Source organism: Chelonia mydas, chromosome 26 (assembly GCF_015237465.2).
Source record: "Chelonia mydas isolate rCheMyd1 chromosome 26, rCheMyd1.pri.v2, whole genome shotgun sequence".
NCBI lineage: Eukaryota > Metazoa > Chordata > Testudines > Cheloniidae > Chelonia > Chelonia mydas.
In genome coordinates this window covers 14,960,113-14,979,084 of record NC_057859.1, presented here as the reverse complement: position 1 = coordinate 14,979,084, position 18,972 = coordinate 14,960,113, and the positions used below count along the sequence as shown (strand labels likewise).

Genomic DNA, 18,972 nt, shown 5'->3' with positions numbered 1-18,972 from the left:
CACCGGCGGGTGACAGATCTCGCTCCCAGCCTCCAGCCCCTCCACGGCTGTGGCCCTGTCCCCGGCCTGGCCACCCAGCAGGTCCCACCTTGGCCCAGGCTCCAGCTCGCAGGGAGGCTCCCAGGGGCAGGGGAGGGCACAGACATGGCAGTAATGCATGGGGCCCCCCAGCTTGAGAGCGGCTCTAGGGGTCGCGGGGCACACTGCCCTGTTGTAAGCACAGCCTGGGCAGGGTCTTTGGCTGGCAGCCGGACAGCCCCCGTGAATGGGGTACTGGCTGCCACCCTCGCCCGTTAGTGGAAGGCAGAGAGCTGGGGGACCGCCAAAGTGTGGGGTGAGTGTGAAGAATCACACTGTGTGCACGTGTGACCAGTCCATGTGTGTGTGAGAGACAGAGACCAGCCGGCATGTCAGGGGTGTGAACAGACGCAGGACTCTGTGTGTGTGTGAGAGTGCGAGAGACCAGTTGCAGGGTGAGTGTGTTCAGTTCCCATCCTACCCGACGGACCTGGGCGCGTACTGCAGGGGAAAGGCCCTGCGGCCCGTTCCCTGAGCTGTGCCAGCCAGGCTCCTGGCACAGTTTGCCTCCGCCGACATTCAGCCCCGGCCAGGCTCCGGCTGCCCCCCATGGCATGTGCTTGGTTCGGTTGCAGCCCCCAGTCAGGGGGCCTGGCGGGTTTCCCTGTACCCCGCCCCTGGGGGGATGGGCTGCTCAAGCTGTGAGGGCCCCGGGCAGCCATGGCTCAGGCCGGGCTTGTGTGCACCTGGCAACCCCAGTGTGGGGCCCACTTCTGCCACCACCTGCCCCCTTTGAGCCAAGTGCTTCCAACATGCTGCACAGCCAGCCAGAGCGGGGGAGATCCACCAGTGCCCCCACATGCAGCCACCTCTGGGGAGGGTGTACGAACCGACTCCACTCCACCGACATGCAGCCAGTAGGGGGCGTTTTCCCCACACTGTCTGCACTGCCCCCAGCATGGTGCTAGGGGGCAGATGCTGCCGGGGGCGGGCAGGGGTCAGAGGCTGATGCTGGAGGCGGGGGGTGCAGAGAGGACCTGGGGGCGCTGCTGCTCCCCCGGGCATTGCAGGGTGCCCGGCTCAGCCTAAGGCGAGAGGAAGGTCCCCAAGGCAGCGGGTCCCCCAGACTCCCCCAGAGCTGGCTGGGGCCTGGCAGGGGGCCCTGCCCCACTGCATCTGTCAGCCCCAGGCTCTAGGGGGCTTGCCCAGCAGCAAGAAGCCTGGCAGGCACCATGTGGGCTGGGGGGGGACAAGGCCTCCACTAACGCCCCCAGGCAAGATGAGAGATGGGTCCTGGGGGGCAGGGAATGGGCTGACGGGGGTGCGGGGGGGGGATGCTGGACCCAGAGGCAGGGGGCTCTCTGCGGCCCAGGGGAAAGGGCGAGGGCCAGGGCCACCCAACTCCTGGACACAGAGGGCCCCTGGTGGTCTGTGTGGGCATTGCATAGGGCTTCCCCACTCCAGCCCCTTTGGGGCCCAGGTGGGGAGAGGGTCCCAGCCCCCAGGCCCCGATCCTGACGGCCGCAAGCCCAGGAAGGGGGGCGGTGGCGGGGGGGCACGCTGGCCACGAGCCCAGGAATGGGGTGGGGGGTGCATTCTCTGCAGCATCCCTCACCTTGTAGCTAGGGCCCCGATGGGTCAGTGAGCGGGGCCGGGGGGAGCTCCATCCCCTGGCCAGCCCTGACTGCCCCCTACTGAGCCCCCCACTCTGCTCCCTGCAGGTCTCCCCTCCACAACCTGCCTGGGCCCAGCTCTTCTGGGCTTGCTGACCTAGCCCTGCCCCCTCCCCCAGGAGCCACAGGCCCACGGTCCAGCTCCCCAGCGCTCAGCCCTGCCCGGACCAGCCACCTCCTGGCAGCGTCAAGCATGTAACAACTGCGCCATTAACATGGGCCACGGCCCCATATGCAGCCCACTGGGCACCGGGGAGCAGAACATACTTGGGGGGCTCAGGCCGGCAGGTGCTGACAGTCAGGCCTGCGACCTTCAATCCCGGGGCTAAGCCTGGAGGTCCAAAGGGGGCCCCATGGTGCCGGGCACGGCCCAGAGCCCTGGAGAGTGAGCTCAGGCCCCTGTTGTGCTGGGCGCTGCACAGCCACAGACCACGATTCGGGCATGGAACTTTCTGTGGGTGGGGCTAACTAGACAATGGTGGAAAGGGAAACTGAGGCACCAAGCAGGGAAGTGGCAGGAATCGAACCCAGCAGCCCCATGGGTCCCAGCCCAGCATCTGATGCAGCCAGTCTCATTGCCTCGCCCTCCCACACACTTGTCTGGATTAGCTGCTGGGGCGAGGCCAAGGCCAGGGAGTTCCCGGCACAGAGTGGACAGCTCTGGAAAGGACCCAGCCTGCAAATGGGGCGGGGGGGGGGGGCAGGGGGACAATGGCAGCAAAGAGGCTCCAGGAGGCAGCACCAGGCGCGTCCCAACGTTTATTGGGACCTCACACTGACACGGGGCAAGCGCGGCCGGGAGCCCCAGGGGCTTGGAGATCCCACCATGAGCAGCAGGCCAAGCGAGACCCAGAGAAACCCAAAGGCTCCAAACCCCCCACTGCAGCAGAGGGGCCCGAGCCAAGGGCTACAGGAGCCGGACCCCACCAGGGCTGTAGAGGCGAAAGCAGGAGCCACTCCAGCCGGACCGGGGGAGCTCCCAGCCCCCGAAGCCCTGTCCCCTGCAGGGGCTGCATGGCCCCGCACGGGGGCATTCTGCAGCGCTGGCGCCCCCTGCTGTCCGTCCTGCAGCAGCCAGGGCAGAGAGCCTCGCATCCCGCATGGCAGAGCTGGGGGTGGCAGCAGCCGGGCCCAGCCCTCAGGGCTTGACGGGGAAGAGCAGGCAGGTGTGCGCCCTGGAGGCGGAGCTGCCCTCGATCAGCACCAGGGGGTGCTCGCTGTAGTGCTGGATGATGCCGGCCACGCTGTCGAACCACTGGGGGAGAAAAGGGGAGATGGCAGCAGAGAGCGGCTGGGGGCAGTGGGACCAGCCCGACCCTCCGCGGGGCGCCGTTCCCAGGGCCGGATGTGCCCCGCCCAGTTCCACTGGCTCCCAGTTGTCCATTGACTGCCCCGGCCTGGGGCTGCCACCCACCGCCCCCCGGGCCAAGCGAGCAGCAGGGGCGACCAGGAGCTTTCCCAGGGGTCCCCCCCCATTCCCAGGGCTCCCAGGCGAGAGGCTGCCCCTCCCTCAGGGCTCCCTGGCACCCCCTGCCCTCCTGGCACCCACCTCCTCGTGGCTCTTCCCGTCCTTGCCCAGCGTGTACTGGCGGCTGCTCTCCAGGTAGCGGATGGGGATGTTGTAGACGTGGCCCTTGTACAGCACGACCAAGGTGAACGGTTGATTCCAGCCCTGCCCCGAGCTCTGGCGCACCATGAACGCGCTGTCCTGGGGCAGAGGGGGGCTGCTCAGCACTGGGGCGGGGACCCGACCTGGCGCTGGGAGACGCTGCCAGGCCTGCCCAAGCCCCACCTGCCACAGACCTGTGGCAGCTCCTGGGTGCAGGAGGAACCACCACAGGGTCCCTACAGCCCCAGGGACGGGCTCTGGGCCCCTTCCATCCCCCCACACTGACCCCACAGTACAGCTGGGGACTGACCCACTCACAGTCACAGAGAGTCAGCAGCAGAGCTGGGAGAGAACCCAAGAGTCCTGCCTCCCAGCCCCTCCCCAACAACTCAACCCCACTCTCCTCCTCGAGCTGGGAGAGAACCCAGGAGTCCTGCCTCCCTGCCCCTCCCCAACAACTCGACCCCACTCCCCTCCTCAAGCTGGGAGAGAACCCAGGAGTCCTGCCTCCCAGCCCCTCCCCAACAAGTCGACTCCACTCCCCTCCTCGAGCTGGGAGAGAACCCAGGAGTCCTGCCTCCCAGTGCCAAGCCCTGCTCTCGCCCTCGCCTGGCGGGTGCAGCCGGTACCTTATTGACCGCCTGCAGGACGCTCTCCGCCACGTGCCGGTCGCAGCTCCCGGCATACCAGGCCTGGTCCTGCATGCCAGGATCCTGGGGAGCACAGGGGAGAGGTGAGAGCAGCCGTGTGTATCCTCCCCCATGGCAACACTTGACACGCTCAAGATGAATCTTCCCAGAATGCACCTGGCTGCCGGTGGGGTGGGGTGGGGCGGGGGGTGAAGCTGGGACCACCATGGTGAGGGTGGGGAAGGGAGAGTTCTCATATCTCTGCTCTGGGGCCCCCCCTTATATCTTCCCCCTCCCGAGGTGAGCCCCTCCCAGAGGCTGTGCTGGCTGCTCCGGGAGGAAGGTGCCACCCCTCCCGCCCCCCAGGCACAGCGAGCCCACAGGCAGGGCAGGCGCTTACCTCCGCTGGGGATCCGGTGCCCCTGGGCGAGGCTGGGGCTTTGCTCGAGGCTGAAAGAGGCAGGACACCGACGGGTTAAGAGGAGATGCGGCAGACGTCCAGCCGGGCCATGGGCACCACGCTCCCAGGCCTCTGCCATGAGCCTGAGGGGAGCTCCCTCAGCTGGCAGCAGTAGTGGGTCCTTTATCCCCTACGGGCCCAGCCCTGGGAGGGCGCCGTAGTCACTGACACTCAGCCAGGACCTGGGGAGATCGCAGGCCTGACCCACACCAGCTCCCAGCCTGACCCTCGCTCCCTGACCCTCCACCAGCTCCCAGGCCTGGCAGGAGCCACTGGCCCAGCAGCCTCAGGGAGACCGGACACCTGCTCCTCAATGAACAGGGCGCCCCGGCTGTGCGGTGCACTCCCCCTCTCTGCCCCCAGGGGGTGCTCACAGGCACCAGGGGCTGTGCCTGGCCTGCAAGCACCTGCCTTTCCCCTTCAGTCCCAGATGAAGCGGCTCCGCACGGCCTCAGCTCGCTTGCACCTTCCCCAGCCCCCAAACAGGCCACACCCAGATGGGGAGAGACCACGGCTGCCTCTGTCCAGGGCCAGGATAGCAGGGGTTGTGGGTCAGGACAAACTCCTGACCTATGTCTGAGCTACTGAGTCCCCAAATCGTGGTTTAAAGACTTCAAGGTGCAGAGAATCCTCCAGCAAGTGACCCGTGCCCCATGCCTCAGAGGAAGGCGAAAAACCTCCAGAGCCTCTTCCAATCTGCCCTGGACGAAAATTCCTACCCGACCCCAAATATGGCGATCAGCTGAACCCTGAGCATGTGGGCAAAACTCACCAGCCAGATACTCAGGGAAGAATTCTCTGTAGTAACTCGGATCCCACCCCATCTAACATCCCATCACAGGCCATTGGGCATATCTACTGCTAATAGTCGAAGATCAATTAATTGCCAGAATGAGGCTATCCCATCATACCATCCCTTCCATAAACTTATCAAGCTTAGTCTTGAAGCCAGATATGACTTTCGCCCCCACTGCTTCCCTTGGAAGGCTGTTCCAGAACTTCACTCCTCTGATGGTTAGAAACTTTGTCTAATTTCAAGTCTAAACTTCCTGATGGCCAGTTTATATCCATTTGTTCTTGTGTTCACATTGGTATTTAACTTAAATAATTCTTCTCCCTCCGTGGTATTTATCCCTCCAATATATTTATAGAGAGCAATCATATCTCCCCTCAGCCTTCTTTTGGTTAGGCTAAACAAGCCAAGCTCTTTGAGTCTCCTTTCATAAGACAGGTTTTCCATTCCTCAGATCATCCTAGTAGCCCTTCTCTGTACCTGTTCCAGTTTGAGTTCATCCTTAAACATGGGAGATCAGAACTGCGCACTCTATTCCAGATGAGGTCTCACCAGTGCCTTGTATACCGGTACTAACACCTCCTTATCCCTACTGGAAATACCTCGCCTGATGCATCCCAAGACCACATTCACTTTTTTCACAGCCATATCACATTGGCGGCTCATAGTCATCCTGTGATCAACCAATACTCCAAGGTCCTTCTCCTCCTCCGTTACTTCCAAGTGATGCATCCCCAATTTACAACAGAAATTCTTGTTATTAATCCCTAAATGCATGACCTTGCACTTTTCACTATTAAATTTCATCCTATTACTGGTTTCAGAGTAACAGCCGTGTTAGTCTGTATTCGCAAAAAGAAAAGGAGTACTTGTGGCACCTTAGAGACTAACCAATTTATTTGAGCATAAGCTTTCGTGAGAAAACCTGGATTTGTGCTGGAAATGGCCCAACTTGATTATCATACACATTGTAAGGAGAGTGATCACTTTAGATAAGCTATTACCAGCAGGAGAGTGGGATAGGAGGAGGTATTGTTTCATGGTCTCTGTGTATATAATGTCTTCTGCAGTTTCCACAGTATGCATCCGATGAAGTGAGCTGTAGCTCACGAAAGCTTATGCTCAGATAAATTGGTTAGTCTCTAAGGTGCCACAAGTCCTCCTTTTCTTTTTGCATCCTATTACTATTACTCCAGTTTACAAGGTCATCCAGATCTTCCTGCATGATATCCCGGTCCTTCTCTGAATTGGCAATACCTCTCAGCTTCGTGTCATCCACCAACTTTATTAGCACATTCCAGCTTTTTGTGCCAAGGTCAGTAATAAAAAGATTACATAAGATTGGTCCCAAAACTGATCCCTGAGGAACTCCGCTAGTAACCTCCTTCCAGCCTGACAGTTCACCTTGCAGTGTGACCTGTTGTAGTCTCCCCTTCAACCAGTTCCTTATCCACCTTTAGTTTTCATACTGATCCCCATCTTTTCCAATTTAACTAATAATTCCCCATGTGGCACTGTATCAAATGCCTTACTGAAATCAAGGTAAATTAGATCCACTGCATTTCCTTTCTCTAAAAAATCTGTTACCTTCTCAAAGAAGGAGATCAGGTTGGTTTGGCACGATCTACCTTTTGTAAAACCATGTTGTATTTTGTCCCAATTACCATTGACCTCAGTGTCCTTAACTACTTTCTCCTTCAAAATTTGTTCCAAAACCTTGCATACTACAGATGTCAAACTAACAGGCCTGTAGTTACCCGGATCACATTTTTTACCTTTCTTAAAAATAGGAACTATGTTAGCAATTCTCCAGTCATACGGTACAACCCCTGAGTTTACAGATTCATTAAAAATTCTTGCTAATGGGCTTGCAATTTCATGTGCCAATTCCTTTAATATTCTTGGATGAAGATTATCTGGGCCCCACGATTTAGTCCCATTAAACTGTTCGAGTTTGGCTTCTACCTCGGTACAGTAATATCTATCTCCATAGCCTCATTCCCATTTCTCATGCTATCGTTATCCCTAAGCTCCTCATTAGCCTTATTAAAGACTGAGGCAAAGTATTTGTTTAGATATTGGGCCATGCTTAGATTATCCTTAACCTCCACTCCATCCTCAGTGCTTAGCGGGCCCACTTCTTCTTTCTTTGTTTTCTTCTTATTTATATGGCTACAGAACCTTTTACTATTGGTTTTAATTCCCTTTGCAAGGTCCAACTCTACTTGACTTTTAGCCTGTCTCACTTTATCCCTCTGACCTCAATAAGGTAGCTTGCCTTGCTGATCCCTCCCATCTTCCACTCCTTGTATGCTTTCTGCTTTTTCTTAATCACCCCTCTGAGATGCTTGCTCATCCAGCTTGGTCTACAACTCCTGCCTGTGAATTTTTTCCCCTTTCTTGGGATGCAGGCTTCCGATAGCTTCTGCAACATTGACTTGAAGTAATTTCAGGCCTCTTCCGCCTTTAGATCCACAAGTGCTTCGGTCCAATCCACTTACCTAACTAATTTCCTTAATTTTTTAAAGCCAGCCCTTTTGAAATCAAAAACCCTAGTCACAGATCTATTTTTGTTTATCCTTCCGTTTAGTTTGAACTGAATTAGCTCATGATTGCTTGAACCAAGGTTGTCGATGTGACGAAGTGGGACTGTTCTTAATGTTTCCTCTGAATCGTGTGGGGGTGCCTCAGTTTCCCCTATGCAGTTCTTAAGGTTCTCACCAAAACCAAATCTAAAATGGCATCCCCTGTTGTTGGTTCAGCTATTGCAGCCAGGAAAATCTGAGCCCTATTATTATTACTTATAATTTTCCACTGAATGCATCCGATGAAGTGAGCTGTAGCTCATGAAAGCTTGGGCTCAAATAAATGTGTTAGTCTCTAAGGTGCCACAAGTCCTCCTGTTCTTTTTGCGAATACAGACTAACACGGCTGCTACTCTGAAAACTATTATGATTACTGGCACTTGCCCTCCAGTCTATATCTGGGAAGTTAAAGTCTCCCATGATCACACAGTTTCCATTCGTATTTACTTCATTAAAAACATTAAAGAGGGCTCGATCCAGATCCACGTCGGATCCCGGCGGTCTCTAGCACACCCCAAGCACTATCCCAGGGGAGGCTCGAGTAGTTTTCTTCCCCAATGTGATTTTTGCCGAGACAGACTCTGCCTTATCTATTCCATCGCTTCTTACTTCTTTACAGTCGACCTCATCATTGACAGACAATGCTACTCCCCCGCCTTTGCCTTTCCTATACAGCACATACCCTTCAATACCCACGAGGTCGGGCCGGGATCTGTGGGTGCAGGAACAAGGTGAAGTGAGCAGCAGAGGCTAATCCCCCCCTGAAAGGAGGGGGGTCACCACTGGAGTCCTGGGGAGCCCTGAGACACTAAACCATGTGACTGGGTGGGGCACATCCATGGGGACAGGCCTGGGGTGGGGCAGAGACTGTGGGGGGATGGGGATGGGGACAGGCCGCTGGCAGAGATTGGGTGCGGGGGAGACAGGCTGGGGGTAAGGGATTGCGGGGTGATGGGAGGAATTGGAGGGGGCTATGGGATGGGCAGAAGCATCCGGAGCCCAAGCAGGACTGAAGAGAACAGAGGGACCCCATCTGGGGAGCCCCCAGGAAAGGCCCTGGGGGATTCTGAGGAGCCCCCACCAGCCCGCAGGGACAAGCCCCCCCAGCTGTCCCAGTCCTCCCCCAGAAACTCCCCCCACCTCCCATCTACCAAACCCGGCGCCCCACATACCCCGGGGCGCAGTGGGGCCTGCAGGTGTCGGCGGGGGCCTCGGGAAGGAGCTGGACAGGGAGACCTTGTGACTGGCGGGAGCTGGCGGGATCTTTGCCCGGATTCTGTCCAGACCTGTAAGGGAAGGAGGCGGCTCAGCTCCGGGCGCGAGGGGCCAGCCAGGGGCAAGAGGCTGCGTGGCCAAGCCGGGCGTGTGGGGAGCCCAAGGGGCCCCAGGGCCCAGCCCCAAAGACTCAGCCCCTAGGACGCCCCACGGCCCCAACGCGACTACCCCATCAACCATCAGCATGCCCACCTGTCACCATGGCAATCACTGCCCCGGGCAAAGAGATCCCCTCCCACACGGGGCAGGGGCAAATGGGGACCCCAAAGGTGGGCAGGGAGCCAGGCTGCCCCTAGCCCTGTGGCCAGAGCCAGCCTGCATGGGTCCCGGGGTGCCTCCAAGCGGCTCTGCCAGGCTCCCAGGCTGGGGGGACTCGGTGTCTGTGGGGAAGGGGGTCACTCCACAAAGCAGCCCCCTCCCAGACCCCCCAGACCCTCACCTTTCCCGCAGGCCAGGCCCCGGGGCATCTCCTCTCTGTTGCCAGCATCTGTGCCAGGCACTAGGCTGAGCTTCGACAGGAACTGTGGGTTACAAGAGGGACTGGTTACCAGCCAGCCAGGCTCCCCATGAGTAACTCCTGCCCCCCCATGAGTAACTCCTGGGCCCAACTCCTGAGTCCCCAGTTTTGGAGCTGGCTGGGCCAGGGTGGCTCCATGGGGTAAATGGTGGCAGTGGTGGGATATAGGGCTCTCTGGGCTCTCCTGGAACGTACCTGGCCACATGGTGCCATGTCACCACCTCAGAGGGTGGTCACAGGGTGGATGGGGGGGGCAATAGGGGGCTGGGAGGCCTCCTGGGGCCCATGACTCTTAGGTGAAGGGGAGCCCCCTGTCTGTTCACCCTGTATCTTTCCCTGGCAGGGGGCATCAGGGGTGCTGGCTGGGAGGACCCAGCACTGGGGGTGGGGGAGCAGAAGAAGCAAGTTGATGGTGTGGGGGCTCAGCCTGGGGAGAGGAAGATCAGCCTGGGGGAGATGGGGCATGGGGAAGGGAATTGGGGGTGCAGGGGGCTCAGTGTTGGGGAGGGGATTGGGGGTGCAGGGGGCTCAGTGTGGGGTGGGGTGTGGGAGATGGGTTGGGGGTGCAGAGGGCTCGGTGTGGGGTGCAGGAGAGGAATGGGGGATTGCGGTCTCAGTGTTGGGGGAGGGGGATTGGGGTGCAGGGGGCTCGGTATGGGGTGCAGGAGGGGAATGGGGGATTGCGGTCTCAGTGTTGGGGGAGGGGATTGGGGGTGCTGGGGGCTTCGTGTGGGGTGGGGGTGGCTCACTCACCTTGGCTCGCAGCAGGGTGAAGGGCTCCGAGCAGCGCCGGGCAGTGGCGTGATCTGGAGGCAGGGACAGGGTGAGATGGGCACTGGGGGCCACGCTGCCCCCCAACCTTCCAACCCCCACCAACCCTGCCCCTCACTACTCCCAGCCCCCTGCTCCCTTCCCCCATTGCCAGCCTCCCAGTCTCCTGCCCGCCAGGTCCCGTTACCTAGGTAGGTGCCGTCCGTGTCCTCCTGCCTCTTGGCTGGAGCCACCTTCCAGGCCTGGCTCTCACAGGGGGGCGCCTCGTACATGTCCCCCTCCTCTGACTCCTCCGCCACACTGGGACCCTGCGGAGTGGGACGGGGGCAGGTGGGTGCTGCCTTGGGGCTGGGGGAGTGGGCAGAGCAATGGCTGGGGGACAGAGTGGGTTGGGGTGAGAGGTTGCATGAGGGGTGCAGTGGGTGGAGTGGTGGCTAGGTGGGGGCAGGGTGCATAGGGTGGGGTGGGGCAGGGAGCAGTGGGCAGGGTGGGGACAGGGTTGGGGGTGCAGTGGGTGGGGTGGGGCAGGGAGCAATGGGCGGGGCTATGGCCATGGGGGGGATAGGGTTGGGGGTTCAGCGGGTAGGGTGGGGCAGGGAGAAATGGGTGGGGCTGTGTCTGGGTGGGGGCGGGGTTACGGTGAAGTGGGTGGGGTGGGGCAGGGAGCAATGGGCAAGGCTATGGCCATGGGGGGGTAGGGTTTGGGGTTCAGCGGATAGGGTGGGGCAGGAAGCAACGGGTGGAGCTGTGGCTAGGTGGGGGCAGGGTGCACAGGGTGAGGTGGGGGTGGGGCAGGGAGCAGTGGGCAGGGTGGGGACAAGGTTGGGGGTGCAGTGGGTGGGGTGGGGCAGGGAGCAATGGGCGGGGCTATGGCCATGGCGGGATAGGGTTGGGGGTTCAGCGGGTAGGGTGGGGCAGGGAGAAATGGGTGGGGCTGTGTCTGGGTGGGGGCGGGGTTACGGTGAAGTGGGTGGGGTGGGGCAGGGAGCAATGGGCAGGGCTATGGCCATGGGGGGGTAGGGTTTGGGGTTCAGCGGGTAGGGTGGGGCAGGAAGCAATGGGTGGAGCTGTGGCTAGGTGGGGGCAGGGTGCACAGGGTGAGGTGGGGGTGGGGCAGGGAGCAGTGGGCAGGGTGGGGACAAGGGTGGGGGTGCAGTGGGTGGGGTGGGGCAGGGAGCAATGGGCGGGGCTATGGCCATGGGGGGGATAGGGTTGGGGGTTCAGCGGGTAGGGTGGGGCAGGGAGAAATGGGTGGGGCTGTGTCTGGGTGGGGGCGGGGTTACGGTGAAGTGGGTGGGGTGGGGCAGGGAGCAATGGGTGGAGCTGTGGCTAGGTGGGGGCAGGGTGCATAGGGTGAGGTGGGGGTGGGGCAGGGAGCAGTGGGCAGGGTGGGGACAAGGGTGGGGGTGCAGTGGGTGGGGTGGGGCAGGGAGCAATGGGTGGGGCTATGGCCATGGCGGGATAGGGTTGAGGGTTCAGCGGGTAGGGTTGGGCAGGGAGAAATGGGTGGGGCTGTGTCTGGGTGGGGGCGGGGTTACGGTGAAGTGGGTGGGGTGGGGCAGGGAGCAATGGGCGGGGTATGGCCACGGGGGGGTAGGGTTTGGGGTTCAGCAGGTAGGGTGGGGCAGGAAGCAATGGGTGGAGCTGTGGCTAGGTGGGGGCAGGGTGCATAGGGTGGGGTGGGGGTGGGGCAGGGAGCAGTGGGCAGGGTGGGGACAAGGGTGGGGGTGCAGTGGGTGGGGTGGGGCAGGGAGCAATGGGCGGGGCTATGGCCGTGGCGGGATAGGGTTGGGGGTTCAGCGGGTAGGGTGGGGCAGGGAGAAATGGGTGGGGCTGTGTCTGGGTGGGGGTGGGGTTATGGTGAAGTGGGCGGGGCAGAGCAGGGAGCAGTGGGCGGGGCTATGGCTGTGAGAGGGTAGGGTTGGGGGTTCAGTCGGTAGGGTGGGGCAGGGAGCAATGGGTGGGGCTGTGTCTGGGTTGGGGTGGGGTTACGGTGAAGTGGGCGGGGCAGAGCAGGAAGTGGTGGGTGGGGCTGTGGGTGGGTGGGGGCGGGGTTGGGGGTTCAGTGGGCGGGGCAGGGGTGGGGTTCTGGCTGGGCCATACTTACCACATGCTCCCTGCTCTCTGTAACACACACGGGGCTGTCAGTGGCTCTGCCTGCCCATCTATGGACCTGCCCCACCCCTCAGGACCTCCCTCCATGACACTCTGTCCCCCACAGTAATACCCTGGAACCCCATAGTCACCATTTTCACCTTTGTGAGGTGATGATGTGAGGGCCTTGTGAGGTATCTGATCTGTCGAACATTAATATCCTGTTGAATTGTGTGTACTCTCATTGTATGGGAAGTTAACATTGGTCTGCGTGTTACATTGTGAAATACATTGTGAGGTGGGAAGACACCCACAACCAGCCTTTCAGTGGCAACAAAGGAGCAGCCATCACTGGCCAGACAGGCATTGATGGCCCATCAAGAACAATTCCCTCCCAGAGGCTCCTCAGAGAGGGCAGGTGCAATTTGGGGGCTGCCTGACCCCACGTCACAGCTGCTAGAAAGATCCTGGCTGGATGAAAGTGTAAAAGAGGGGCAGTGACAACATCACTTGCCCTCTCCCCGCCCCCATCTCAACAGCTGCAAGATCGATTGTCTGGAGGACAAAGACTTTGAACTGGGAAGATTGGTCCCAGACTGAAAGGGAATCCAGCCCGTGTATTGAGAACTGTGAGCTGTCTGTAACATCTACTAGGGCGAGAAAATGCTTGATTCTAATCCTGCTTAGTTTGTAGAATTTAGACTGGAAATTTATTTTTATTTCTCATGGTATGCACAAGATGGTATCACCCAAGAGTTCGGAAGGAACTCAAATGTGAAATTGCAGAACTACTAACTGTGGTCTGTGACCTATCATTTAAATCAGCTTCTGTATCAGATGGCTGGAGTGTAGCTAATGTGACGCCAATTTTTGAAAAGGGCTCCAGAGGTGACCCCAGCAATTACAGGCTGGTAAGTCTGACTTCAGTACTGGGCAAACTGGTTGAAACTATAATAAAGAACAATATTGTCAGACATGTTGATGAACATAATTTGTTGAGGAAGAGTCAACATGGGTTAAAGGGAAATCCTGCCTCACCAATCTACTAGAATTCTTTGAGGGGGTCAACGGGCATGTGCCCCAAGGGGATCCAGTGGATATGGTGTACTTAGATTTTCAGAAAGCCTTTGACAAGGTCCCTCACCAAAGGCTCTTATGCAAAGTAAGCTGCCACAGGATAAGAGGGAAGGTCCTCTCATGGATTGGTAACTGGTTAAAAGATAAGAAGCAAAGAGTAGGAATAAATGGTCAGTTTTCAGAATGGAGAGAGGTAGTGGTGTCAGCCAGGGGTCTGTACTGGGCCCAGTCCTATTCAACATACTCATAAATGATCTGGAAAAAGGGGTAAACAGGGCGGTGGCCAAATTTGCAGATGATACGAAACTACTCAAGATAGTCAAGTCCCAGGCAGACTGAGAAGAGATACACAAGGATCTCTCAAAACTGGGTGACTGGGCAACAAAATGGCAGATGAAATTCAATGCTGATAAATGCAAAGTAATGCACATTGTAAAACATAATCCCAATTATACCTATAAATGATGGGGTCTAAATTAGCTGTTACCACTCAAGAAAGAGATCTTGGAGTCCTTGTGGATAGTTCTCTGAAAACATCCGCTCAATGTGCAGCGGCCATCAAAAAAGCGAACAGAATGCTGGGAATCATTAAGAAAGGGATGGATAATAGGACAGAAAATATCATGTTGTCTCTCTATAAATCCACAATACGCCCACATCTGGAATACTGCGTGCAGATGTGGTCGCCCCATCTCAAAAAAGATATATTGGAATTGGAAAAGGTTCAGAAAAGGGCAACAAAAAGGATTAGGGATATGGACTGGCTTCCATATGAGGAGAGATTAATAAGACTGGGACTTTTCAGCCTGGAAAAGCTGGTGTGGAGAAAGTAAATCAGGAAGTGTTATTTACTCCTTCTCATAACACAAGAACTAGGGGCCACCAACTGAAATTATTGGTTTCAGAGTAGCAGCCGTGTTAGTCTGTATCCACAAAAAGAAAAGGAGTACTCGTGGCACCTTAGAGACTAACACATTTATTTGAGCCTAAGCTTTCGTGAGCTACAGCTCACTCGATGAAGTGAGCTGTAGCTCACGAAAGCTTAGGCTCAAATAAATTTGTTAGTCTCTAAGGTGCCACGAGTACTCCTGTTCTTTCAACTGAAATTAAGAAGCAGAAGCTTTAAAACAAACAGAAGGAAGTATTTTTCCACACAACACACAGTCACCCCTGGAACTCTTTGCCAGAGGATATTGTGAAGGCCAAAACTATAACAGGATTCAAAAAAGAACTAGATACATTCATGGAAGACAGGTCCATCAATGGCTGTTAGCCAGGCTGGGCAGGGATGGTGTCCCGAGCCTGTTTGCCAGAAGCTGGCAACGGGCGACAGGGGATGGGTCACTTGATGATTCCCTGTTCTGTTCATTCCCTCTGGGGCACCTGGCGCTGGCCACTGTCGGCAGACAGGACACTGGGCTAGACGGACCTTTGGTCTGACCCAGTCTGGCCGCTCTTATGTTCTAACCAACTCTGATCTCTCTGCCGGCTACTTATAATCTCTCACAATCGATCTTTCTGGTAATAAATCCGTGTTCTGTTTCACCGAACAATGGGGGTTGGTGGAAGTGCTCAGGGAATCTGAGCTCAGGTTAACAGGGGCTGGTGTGTGTCCAGTACCCTCTGTCGAATGAATGGGCCTGCACTGTGCAAGGGGCCCTTGAGCAGAGGAAGTTCTGGGGTGCGAGGCTGGGGGCTGAGTGATGGGCTGGTGCCTCTCTGGTGATTCATGAGAGGCTCAGGGAACACGCAGTGTAGCTGGGTGTGGGGCTCCCCATGGTGGTGGGGACTGATCCCAGCGCTGGGCTGGGTTTGCTGTTTGTCGCTGGCGAAGCTCTGTGAGGGACAACCCAGGCTGGCGAGTTAAGGGGTCACAGGATGTACTGGGGGATCCCGTCACACCCTCCACACAGGGCAGGCTGGGGGAGTAATGCAGCCATCCCAGGCCTGGCTTAGGCGGCTGCTGCTAATGACCCCCCCAGGCTCCTGGGGCTGGGACCATCACTTACCCGGCCGCTCAGGGGGCGGGGGTGGGGTCTGAGGCCTGTGGGGAGGAGACACAATAGGGTCCCATGAGCCTCCCTGCTCCATCCCTACGGTGCCCACATCGCCTCCCGCCCGCTTAGCCCCTCCATGCCCACATCACCCCACTGCCCTGCCCCCACATCACCCCCATATCACCCCCACCCCTGCATAGCCCCCCATGCCCACCTCACCCCACTGTCCTGCCCTGCACATCACCCCCACCCCTGTATAGCCCCCCCATGCCCACATCACCCCACTGCCCTGCCCCCACATCACCCCATATCACCCCCACCCCTGCATAGCCCCCCATGCCCACATCACCCCACTGCCCTGCCCTGCACATCACCCCCACCCCTGCATAGCCCCCCCATGCCCACATCACCCCACTGCCCTGCCCCCACATCACCCTCCCTGCATAGCCCCCCCATACCCACATCACCCCACTGCCCTGCCCCCACATCACCCCCATATCACCCCCACCCCTGCATAGCCCCCCATGCCCACATCACCCCACTGCCCTGCCCCGCACATCACTCCCACCCCTGCATAGCCCCCCCATGCCCACATCACCCCACTGCCCTGCCCCCACATCACCCCCATATCATCCCCACCCCTGCATAGCCCCCCATGCCCACATCACCCCACTGCCCTGCCCCGCACATCACCCCCACCCCTGCATAGCCCCCCCATGCCCACATCACCCCACTGCCCTGCCCCCACATCACCCCCCCTGCATAGCCCCCCCATGCCCACATCACCCCACTGCCCTGCCCCGCACATCACCCCCACATCACCCCACCCCCGCATAGCCCCCCCATGCCCACATCACCCCACTGCCCCGCCCCCACATCACCCCCACCCCTGCTTAGCCCCCATGCCCACATCACCCCACTGCCCTGCCCCGCACATCAGCCCAACCCCTGCATAGCCCCCCCATGCCCACATCACCCCACTGCCCTGCCCCCACATCAACCCCCACCCCTGCATAGCCCCTCCATGCCCACATCACCCCACTGCCCTGCCCCCACATCACCCCCACATAGCCCCCCCATGCCCACATCACCCCCACATCACCCCACCCCCGCATAGCCCCCCCATGCCCACATCACCCCACTGTCCTGCCCCCACATCAACCCCACCCCTGCATAGCCCCCCCATGCCCACATCACCCCACTGCCCTGCCCCCACATCACCCCCACATCACCTCACCCCCACATAGCCCCCCCATGCCCACATCACCCCCACATCACCCCACCCCCGCATAGCCCCCCCATGCCCACATCACCCCACTGTCCTGCCCCCACATCAACCCCACCCCTGCATAGCCCCCCCATGCCCACATCACCCCACTGCCCTGCCCCACATCACCCCCACATCACCTCACCCCCACATAGCCCCCCATGCCCACATCACCCCCACCCCTGCATAGCCCCCCATGCCCGCATCACCCCACTGCCCTGCCTTGCACATCACCCCCTGCCCGCACATTTCTCCCCCACTCTCCCAGCCGGGTGACCGCCCCCCCTCCGGGCTCCCTGCCTAGGGTGACCAGACAGGCAGTGTGAAAACTAGACACATTTTCTTTTTTGGGGTGGGGGGTGGATAGTTGCATGTATAAGACAAAGCCCCTAATATCAGAGGCCTGGTCACCCTACCCCGCCCCCCATGTGCCCATCCGGGCTCTGGCCTCCAGGGACCGATCCCGCGGCGGGGCCAGGGCCAGGGACCCCCCAGCCCTCAGCCCGGAGGCTGCTGTACTCACGGGCTGCAGCTCTTCCCGAAGATGTTCTGAAAGGAACCCAGAGTGGGGTCAGGGTGGGGGGGGGGGCAGCGGGGAGCCTATCCCCAAAGAGCCTCCAGCATCCCCCCTTTTCCCTCCCCATGGCACCCCCGCTCCCTATGGTGCCCCCCACAGTCACTGCTCCACTCCCCATGGCGCCCTCCCACGGCATCCCCTGCTGGATCTAGTCAGCAGCCCTGTCCCCCCCCACTGTGGGAGCCTTCAGCCTGGGGGTGAGCTGTGGGGTGGGGAGCCCAGGGCCGGGCTCGCAGGGGGCTGTGGAGAGTGAGGGGCACCAGCAGAGCTGTGGGGTGGGGAGCCCAGGGCCGGGCTCGCAGGGGGCTGTGGGGAGTGAGGGGCACCGGCAGAGCTGTGGGGTGGGGAGCCCAGGGCCGGGCTCGCAGGGGGCTGTGGGGAGTGAGGGGCACCGGCAGAGCTGTGGGGTGGGGAGCCCAGGGCCGGGCTAGCAGGGGGCTGTGGGGAGTGAGGGGCACCGGCAGAGCTGTGGGGTGGGGAGCCCAGGGCCGGGCTCGCAGGGGGCTGTGGGGAGTGAGGGGCACCGGCAGAGCTGTGGGGTGGGGAGCCCAGGGCCGGGCTAGCAGGGGGCTGTGGGGAGTGAGGGGCACCGGCAGAGCTGTGGGGTGGGGAGCCCAGGGCCGGGCTCGCAGGGGGCTGTGGGGAGTGAGGGGCACCGGCAGAGCTGGGGGGTGGGGAGCCCAGGGCCGGGCTAGCAGGGGGCTGTGGGGCGGGAGGGGCACCGGCAGAGCTGTGGGGGGGGGAGCCCAGGGCCGGGCTCGCAGGGGGCTGTGGGGAGTGAGGGGCACCGGCAGAGCAGTGGGGTGGGGAGCCCAGGGCCGGGCTAGCAGGGGGCTGTGGGGAGTGAGGGGCACCGGCAGAGCTGTGGGGTGGGGAGCCCAGGGCCGGGCTCGCAGGGGGCTGTGGGGAGTGAGGGGCACCGGCAGAGCTGTGGGGTGGGGAGCCCAGGGCCGGGCTAGCAGGGGGCTGTGGGTCGGGAGTGAGGGGCACCGGCTGAGCTGGGGGGAGCCCAGGGCCGGGCTCGCAGGGGGCTGTGGGGAGTGAGGGGCACCGGCAGAGCTGTGGGGTGGGGAGCCCAGGGCCGGGCTAGCAGGGGGCTGTGGGGAGTGAGGGGCACCGGCAGAGCTGTGGGGTGGGGAGCCCAGGGCCGGGCTAGCAGGGGGCTGTGGGTCGGGAGTGAGGGGCACCAGCTGAGCTGGGGGGAGCCCAGGGCAGGGGGCTGCGGGTCAGGGAATCCAAAGGTGCTCACAGCCCTAAGCCATCCCTGCATGGAGCTGCTCCCCGCAGGGCCTGCTCTCTGAGCCCCAAGTCCCCCAGCGCTCCCCGGACTCACCATGCTGGGAGACACAGCCCAGCCCTTCCAGCCCAGCAGCTGCTCAGATGCAAATGGCCCCAAAGGGCACAAACCCACATTGTGCTGGGGATTTGCATGAGCAATGGGAAGGGAGGGAGGAGACAGGAAGGAGCAGAATCTGCCCCCCCCCTCGTACCCCTTTCCTCCTGCCACCTCCCGAGACCACAGGACCTGGGGCTGTGGGAAATGGGGCTGGAAGGTGGGGAAGGTGTCGGAGGGGTCTGCGGTGGAGGTGGGGAGTCTGGTTCCTGCACCGTGAGGAGGGTCTGGGTGGCC

The 18,972-nt window shown here is 60.2% G+C and overlaps 1 protein-coding gene across 1 annotated transcript; it reads right to left on the bottom strand.

The window, feature by feature from the left end:
* Nucleotides 1-2,469: 2,469 nt before the first annotated feature.
* On the bottom strand, nt 2,470-15,623 carry SH2D6 (SH2 domain containing 6). The gene is made up of 10 exons (XM_037886453.2): nt 15,511-15,623; nt 12,438-12,454; nt 10,518-10,638; nt 10,313-10,365; nt 9,482-9,563; nt 8,940-9,053; nt 4,330-4,379; nt 3,930-4,013; nt 3,241-3,399; nt 2,470-2,946 (listed from the first exon to the last, which is right to left on the bottom strand). The coding sequence occupies exons 1-10, from the start codon at nt 15,590-15,592 to the stop codon at nt 2,830-2,832; spliced, it is 879 nt and encodes a 292-aa protein (XP_037742381.2). The 5' UTR covers nt 15,593-15,623; the 3' UTR covers nt 2,470-2,829.
* Nucleotides 15,624-18,972: the final 3,349 nt, after the last annotated feature.

Coding starts and splice junctions, on each gene's coding strand:
- SH2D6 (XM_037886453.2), bottom strand. CDS start 15,592: ATGGAGCAGGGAGGCTCATGGGACCCTATTGTGTCTCCTCCCCACAGG. Junction 9,564..10,312: donor TCACCCTGCTGCGAGCCAAG/GTGAGTGAGCCA, acceptor TGTAACCCACAG/TTCCTGTCGAAGCTCAGCCT. Junction 9,054..9,481: donor GGGCCTGGCCTGCGGGAAAG/GTGAGGGTCTGG, acceptor CTTCCCTTACAG/GTCTGGACAGAATCCGGGCA.